We start from the raw sequence: 8,242 nt of genomic DNA, 5'->3' as shown, positions 1-8,242 counted from the left end.
AAAAAAATTAGGTCAGGTTTACACAACAGAAATCAAAAGGAACATAATTCACTGTATGAGCTTTCTCCTCATACTAACACGAGTCCATAATTTTCTGGCACCTCTGGCTATGGTCGTCCTCAATGGGAAACGGAGGCTTTTGAAGGGCTCTCTCATACACGTCAGCATCCCAGGCTGGGAGCTTTGCAAGTGCTCATGGGAAATACAGTTGATCCGTCTTAACTGTTTGCTATAGTAACTGCGCAGATGATGTAGCTCCTCCACAGCAGCTGCAGAGATGATAGAGAGCTCAGAGGGAGCGCTAACCAGATCTGCCTTCGCCTGGTCAGCATTAGCAGCGCAGTTCTGAGTTAACGGTTGTTTTTGCCTCCTTTTCGGTGATGAAGACTGCTGTTCTGGGGAGTTTTTAAGACCTTTCTCTTCTTCACTTTCAAAATTCTGTTCTTCTACAAGATTGACCTCAACATTAACCTCAAATACTGAGGTTGGCTTTATATACTCACTTGCTTCCGAAGCAAGACTTTCAATGTGGTTTTGAGCAAGTCTCTTCTCCATGTTTTGGTGATTCTTATGGATTTTAGTTTTGTTATGCCTCTGAATGGCCACGTTGGACACATCGATCAAGGCTGTCTCAACTTGCTCTTGTGTCTCATCCTGAGGAAAGAGAAGAAGAAATTACTAGTTTTACTAGTATTACTAGCAGAGCTGTCTTTAAGAGAAATGCAGAGCTAGAGAGGGGATTAATAACACGTGCAAAGCATTAAAGAGACAGCTCACCCAAAAATGTAAATTCTGTCATTATATACTCACCCTCCACTTGTCCCAAACTCACTTTCTTCTGCTGAACACAAACAAAGATATTTTGAAGAATGCTGGTAACCAAACAGTTGGCAGTAGCCATAGACTTCCATAGTATTTTTTCCCCCCAGAATGGACGTCAATGGTTACCATTAACTGTCTTCAAAATATCTTAATTTGTGTTCAGCAGAAGAAAGTCATACAGGTCTGGAACAACTTAAGGGTGAGTAAATGATGACAATTTTCATTTTTTCGTGAATTATCCCTTTAAGATTGTTAGTTCCAATTGTAATGTTCATTTTGTCTACAACACAACATGCAAATCAAAACACCATGGAATATTTCATAGCCAAGAAATAATATGTGAGGTTTGATGTGGATGCAATAAACATCATAATAGGTGACTAGCATAAACATGAGCACAAGCAAGAAAAAAAAGACAAAGTGGTAGATGTTTCCCTCATTAAATTCTTGAGTGTTTCTTAGGCAATGTCTACATGCTTTTGTTCTGTGAATATGGAATAAATGAACTGTACTTTTTGGTTCTTCTCCTTAAGAACTAGGGAAGAGTCTTGACTTTCTTGGCCACTGATTTTTTGTCGTCACTGTCAGCCGGTCTCTTTCCCTCTACTTTGGCACTACTTTTCTCCCCAGCACTTTCTGACACTTTCTTTACCTGTGGGGCGGCACAACAGCTCTTTACCTGTCGTGGGCACTATAAAAAAGTCATTTGAATAGGTTGGCACTAGAAACTGTAGGAACACAAGAGATACAAGGGGTTACTGCATGTTCAATGAGGGATCATGTAGCTGAAGTGACACCTCCAACAGAAAAGGTTTTACTGATGATGGGAAAAGGCATGTATTGCATGTTGTACACAGAGGGCCGCTGTTTGTAGCTGGGACAGGGTTGTTTAGAGGGTGATAAATGCATCATCTGTTTAATTATTAACATAATCTGTTATTTAAACTGAAAGGAAGTCCAGTTTGGTTTTGCATCAACTGGGCCATACTGAAATTCTGAAATCCCTCACAACATTCTTTTGGAGTGGTTTTCTCTGATTTCTCTGCCTTCTTGAGCTTTTCTAATCATAGAAGCTTAGAATAGAAGTATAAGTCTAAAATAAATAAATTGTAACTAATAGCTGAAAAACAGTAACTCATTGTGTGGAAAAGATTTCCTTGATTTAATTCCTTGATTAACTGCACAAACTATTTTCAAGAGTAGTTTGGTGTTAAAATTGCAATGTTGGTAATCAAACCAAGCAAACACTTCATGAACGTGTTAGTTACTAGTTACTAAAAAGCAATTTAACTAAGTGAACTGTGATGTAACCCTCAAACACTCTGATGGCATCTACCTGAAACACAATAAGACTGGAAGATAAAGATAATAAAACAGATAAACACAAAAGATCAGCAAATACTACTGAACAGAGACCAAAGGCCAGATTCAATACATATACACATTTGATACACAACACTGAATTAAACAAATGTTCAGTTAAAATTCAGCAAACACAATAAATATTTGTATTACTAAGTAGCGCAACTGTAACAAAGAAAAGAATCCGAGGATTTTTTTATTGAATCTGGCCAATTGTCACTATTGAAAGAAGTTCAGGAAAGTATTGGCACTCATACAACCATTAGGAAAATTGTAAATCTAGAAATTTGCTAGAATCTATGAAAAAACGGGACTGCTTGCATATGAAATATGAAAACTTCTGCTGAATTTATTGACTGACTTACAGTAGCGGGTGACATCACTCTCCTCCTCATCTTCATAGTGATGGAGTGATTGCCATTCTTCAGGAGAGCTGCCTTACGGCCCAGCTTCAAGTAGAAGTGGGTTGTATAGGGAGTGAAGCTAAAGTCCTCACTTGTGAATGAAAGAGAACAGAGTTAAAGAACAAAACTAAAAAGGCAAAGTAGCTTATATAGTTCTACTTAAGCCATCAAACCGGTCTGAAAATACCTGAAGTAGCCATGCAACAAAAGGTGGATGATAACGGACTCCACTTCCAAGCGTGACAGTGACGTGACCTTTATCGTTTTGCGATGCTTAGCGGGCCCTTTTCCCAACCAAGCATCACAGACTTTCAGAGGGGTCAACTTTTCATCCATAGAGCTGGCCATTTCTACTATCGTAACAACATCTCGAGCATGTTTGGTGATGTCCATTGTGATGTAGTCTGAATAAAATAAATAAATAAATAAATCACACCATTTAATAATTCACCCGATTGACAAAAACTGGTAGAGTTAGGTTGGTAAAAACGTGTGTGAGAGACTCTTACCGTTGCCGTGCCGACAAACATCACACATTTGGTTGCACTCATCATCATTCCAAACTTCATCAAAATGAATGGCCATCATAGCACGACGACACCTATATTATACATGGGAGTCATATCTTATAAATATACTACCCTAAAATAAACAGTCATATAACCAACAGGCCACATGAAGTTGAAGTAATGTATAAAGTCTGGAGTTTTTGCAGTCTAGCCAGTCTGATGACAAGTTGACAGATTTCATGTAAAATTGCTTAGTATATGAGGCAGAGAAGGCCCTTGTTTCAGAATCCAACACAACAGTGGTATCCTACATATTCTGTGTATTTTGACTCACCGGTCCACATTTTGACAATATGCCACCATATTCTGTAGCTTCTGCTGCCCAGTGTTCTCCATCACAACCATTGTGCTTATTCTGAAGATGTCTGCAAACCCGAAGAATACAATACAGTCTGCTGAGCCATCATCCCTTCCTGGAATAAAAATAAAATGAATGAATAAAGTACAGACATTATTTTTGGATTTCATGCTAATGGAAATATTTCCATCCGCATTGCAGCATATATCAGAGTAAAACAGATTATATCAGCAAATTGTATCAGAGTAAAACAGATTATTGAATTTTGTTTTAAAATGTAGGGCTTGTTCTATCCTTCAGTTGTTGACTGGATGGAGGCTGATCTGAATGCAAGAAAGGGGCAGGGTTTAAAAGGACAAAATGACTGGAGAAGTCTGGCACCAAATTATGACATTTTTATGAAAAATTGTGATCTCAAAAAAAAAAAAAATACAAAAATAAAACGTGCGTGGATGATTTGTTGCCTACCTGCACGTCCACTCTCCTGATAGTAATTTTCGATAGATTTGCTGATGGTGTGATGGATAACAAATCGAACATCTGCCTTGTCAATGCCCATCCCAAAAGCCACAGTGGCAACGACCACCTACACAGACACAAACATTACATTACAGGAGGGCAATTACAAAATCAGGCAACAACAACAGTAGCTCTGTAGGTGCAACCTGGATCTTCTTGGAGGACCACCGCTGATGCACCAGAGACTTGTCTGAAGGCTCCATGTTGGCATGGTACGGCTGAGCAAGAATGTTTTTCTTCTGCAGGTCTGTAGCCACAGCTGCTGCATCCTTCTGGGAGAACACATACACGATTCCTGCAAATATAACATATATTGTACATTTTGATTAAGTGGTTTTCAAATAAATACTGAAGAATTTGTGACATCTGGAGAGCATAAAGGCCCGTTCACTCCAAGAACAATAACTATGCGAGCATCAATCCCAACACATTATAACTTTGTTTATTATGGTCGCACGCTGCTGTTTTGCTGTCTGGCACTCTAAATGCTGAAGCCCTTTAAAGGCAATTGCATTCTGATTGGCAGTCAATGACTTTCATTGTTCATCAGCTGGAAAAAGTCAGTCAGAAAGTGATTCCAATTATATTGTTCCTCTGTGTGTTTATCAATATATCTGTGAAGTGGACATCCCTATTCTCACAGGAGTAGAACAATTATTAAAGCTTTATAGTTATCGTTCTCGGTGTGAAGGGAAATTTACTCCTTTAGCAATTAAAATGATTTACCTGATTGGTTTTTGTATCTTTCTCTGATCATTTGTGCAATTTGGTCGGTACAGTCTTCGTTATCTTTAAAACGAACCTGTAGAAGTAAGAGGACAAATTATTCTGATCTGATTGGCTTATTCTGCACTTTTCTAGCAGCGATATGAGCTAAATAATTGATAAGCATACCTCATAGTAAAGGTTTGGTCTGTTGAATGGTGCTGTCAGAGTGATGGGTTCTTGAACACACAGAATCTTCTGGCAATCTTTAAGAACGTTGCTGGTTGCTGTGGCAGTCAGTCCGACCAATGGGACTTTGGGGAACTGGCGCTTTAGGATACCCAGGAGCTTGTAATCTAAAAAAAAGGAATAAATGACAAATTCAATCATGGGATACGATCTTTACGCAGTCAGGGTGAAACAGAATCTCACCTGGCCTGAAGTCATGCCCCCACTGACTGCAGCAGTGAACTTCATCAACAGCGATGCGTGTCAACAGACCCATGTTGTAGGCCTTGTCGAGTTTGGACATCAGTAGTTTGCTCTTGGCGATTTTCTCCGGGGTTACATAGAGCAACTTGAAGGGGCTGTTTTTATCTATCATCCCTGCCAAGACATGCTTAGAGTCCTCCTGCAGATGAACATGAACATCAGCATCGTATGTGACTCCAATCTGTCCAGTACATCCGACATACTGTACCTTTGTACTGGAGGCATTGAGAGTTACTGCCGGGACATCAACGGACTTCAAATACATCAGCTGATCCTCCATTAGAGACACCAATGGGGCGATAACTAATGTAAAACCTGAGTAATACATACAAAGACATGCGCAGGAATTCACATTAGAGTACTCAAAATTCATTCTTCATTAAAATATGTGCGCGAGCATGTACCCTTAGAGCAGAGGGCTGGCAGTTGGTAACACAGGCTTTTTCCTCGTCCAGTGGGCATTACCAGGAAAAGGTCTTTCCCTGACATGCTGAGATTTATGGCCGCCCGTTGCAGGGGACGAAAATTGGAGAGCTGGAACACGCTACACAGCTTCGCCTGAACTTCTTTAGACCATGAGAAATCTGGTGACAAAGCAACAAAAATAAAAATTACACAGATTGCTCATTATTTCTCTGTAATTTCACTTCATTACACAAAACATATACCTTTAACAATAAATACTATGGTGGCTAGACTGCTCAAAAATTTGGAGTTGAAGATTTTTTTCATGTTTTTGATAAAAACCGTAATATTGTGAAATATTACAACAATTTAAATATTTTAAAATGTAATTTATTCTACATTTTCAGCAGCCATTGCTCCAGTCTGCTGCTCTAGAAACATTTCTTATTATCAATGTTGAAAACAAGGGTTTTCTTGTGGAAAATGAGACCATTTTTCTTGGGTTCTTTAATAAAATGAAAGTTCAAAAGAACAGCATTTATTTTAAACAATCTTTTGCGACATTATAAATGTCTTTGCTGTCTGATCATATTAATGTGTCATTGCGGAATTAATTCCTAAGATTTTTACCCTCATTCACCTCAAAAGCTTCTTCTTTGCCACAATCACCTTTGTTTCAAAGCTGCTTTGAAACAAAATGCATTGCGAACAGCACTATACTAGTTATTTTAACTGTGATAGCTGTGAATGAGTGATACCTGACTCCTCATAGTACTCTAGGTCCTGTTTGCTGAAGGATGGTTTGGGAGGTTTGCTGGATCCAGAGGGCTGGGCCGAGCTGCAGGCTCCCTCCAGGTTCTGCAGTAGTTTGTTTTTCCTGGAGTTCAGCTTCGTCTGTTTCTCCAGCAGCTCAGAGATCTGCAGTTCCACCATCTCCAACTCTGCCTTCACCGAGTCCAGTTCTGTTTGAGAATCATCTGCGAAGAACAGGACTTACTTGAGTCTCATTCTCTAACTAAAAGCCCGTGCGCATTTATTAGAGAGCATGAAGCTTTTCCATGCACTCATTTTCTACAAAACACACAAGCCCTTAACAGTATTCCATTGAGATTCAAGGTTCCACTGCTGCATAATAATTCCCTGTGTCTCTCACCTCTGCATCTCTAATGAGCCGAGCTTCACAGAGAGATGTAATGATAAAAGTCACACCAGTATGACTATGTTTACCTGCCTCGCTCCTCAAGGGAGCATTAGGAACCATCCTGACAGTCTAATGCATGTCCTCAAATGCTTACTTTTCACTTAAAACATATATTATATAATAAACATGTTTGTATTTACATCACAAATAACTAAGTGTGTATAATAACAAGAGTGTACATAATGAATGTCGAAAACAAGAGACACTCACCAAGATTATTCGCCATTTTATGCAGTTCTTCGAGATCACAGATGAGGATGACTGTTGGAGACAATAAATCAGTATTTTTGCTTTCTTTGTAAGTAAAAATATATAAATAAATAAGATTTGAGAGACTATGCATTGAATCAAGTTTTTTTTCTTCACAGGAAAAGTGTCATTCTAGTTTAAAAGCATAAACCAACAATTCTGGGAGTTTTGCTTTGTGCAGTTTAGCTTTTCAAATAAAATGTGCCTGTTTTAAAGATGTTTAGATATATTTTTACAGGAAAATAAGACTAAAACACTAATTATTAAAAATATTTTGTCATAGTAGATGCATTATTTCAACAGTATAGTATCTTTTATCAATACGTTACCCATTAAGACTGAAGGCAGTGAGACCTGCCAGCCATTTTCATGCAGAATCTTTATTATGACGATTTTGCTTGATGTAAGAGTTGCATTGAATAATAGACACAAGCAATGGAATACACATATGCCATGTTTCTGAACGACTCAAGCATCAAAATCGCGTCATGAGTCACGTTCAACATTTATGAATAACACACCATTTGTATGGAAACGCATTTCTTCTGGTAACTCACCCCTGAGTGATCATACGTCTGCTTCTTTTCACTTTCTCTTGTCTGCACCAGATGAAGCCCTCGTTGCCCCACGCGACCATTATCCGGGAAACCGACCAATCACGAGACTGGAAATACAAGAGTCCAGACTAAACAAGAGTCTTGAGCAATAGAAAAATAATCCTCCTGTAGTCCTATCACAAATACTGATTAACTACGACTAAATGTAATCATTTATGCGTTTCAATGAACATTTATTGTGGGTAATGTTAGTACATAGGTTTTAAGTAATGCATATTAGAAATGATACACACCGTCGGCACTGTTAGTGTTAAACATAAGAGACAAGGAAGTGGATTTTTATTTTTCAAAATAAAAGTCAGTGTATGGTGTTGTGAATGACGTGAACAGTAGACAATCAATTATTGAAAGCACTTATTACACGCTCACTAGTTTATTTAATGTCCAGTGGGTATACATGAGAATTATGGCAAATACTGCCTTTTTCCATGAAAGTCATGCTCATTTTTAAATGTCAAGTTAAAAATAATAACTTGCTCCATCTAGTTGTATCTGAACCAAAAACACACCCTGTACCTGCATGCAGTTAAGGTAAGTGGGTGAATATAATAGTTTTTCTCAATAGCTTTTTTATTATTATCAAAACAATAGCTTCAGAT

General features: G+C 38.4%; 1 protein-coding gene across 4 annotated transcripts; it reads right to left on the bottom strand.

Annotated features, from left to right (window-relative positions):
• Window positions 1-7,904, bottom strand: LOC107725624 (ATP-dependent DNA helicase Q1-like). Of its 4 annotated transcripts, none has more exons than XM_016534957.1 (16): window positions 7,877-7,904; window positions 7,584-7,690; window positions 6,988-7,038; window positions 6,335-6,553; window positions 5,576-5,755; window positions 5,380-5,486; window positions 5,112-5,310; window positions 4,869-5,035; window positions 4,701-4,776; window positions 4,121-4,269; window positions 3,924-4,041; window positions 3,432-3,570; window positions 3,098-3,189; window positions 2,776-2,992; window positions 2,550-2,679; window positions 1-654 (listed from the first exon to the last, which is right to left on the bottom strand). In XM_016534957.1, the coding sequence occupies exons 3-16, from the start codon at window positions 7,001-7,003 to the stop codon at window positions 49-51; spliced, it is 2,415 nt and encodes an 804-aa protein (XP_016390443.1). In that variant the 5' UTR covers window positions 7,004-7,038; window positions 7,584-7,690; window positions 7,877-7,904; the 3' UTR covers window positions 1-48. The 4 variants fall into 4 exon arrangements, with proteins under 4 accessions (XP_016390443.1, XP_016390441.1, XP_016390440.1 ...); XM_016534958.1 differs by lacking the exons at window positions 7,584-7,690; window positions 7,877-7,904 and adding exons at window positions 1,335-1,474; window positions 7,356-7,430 and having other exon boundaries at window positions 581-654; XM_016534955.1 differs by lacking the exon at window positions 7,877-7,904 and having other exon boundaries at window positions 7,584-7,841.
• Between the last annotated feature and the right edge of the window lie 338 nt (window positions 7,905-8,242).

The sequence above is a fragment of the Sinocyclocheilus rhinocerous genome, unplaced genomic scaffold (genome assembly GCF_001515625.1).
Source record: "Sinocyclocheilus rhinocerous isolate Xijiao unplaced genomic scaffold, SAMN03320098_v1.1 scaffold153, whole genome shotgun sequence".
Taxonomy (NCBI): domain Eukaryota; kingdom Metazoa; phylum Chordata; class Actinopteri; order Cypriniformes; family Cyprinidae; genus Sinocyclocheilus; species Sinocyclocheilus rhinocerous.
Note: the sequence above shows the minus strand (reverse complement) of the source record. Positions and strands in the feature narration are given on the sequence as shown.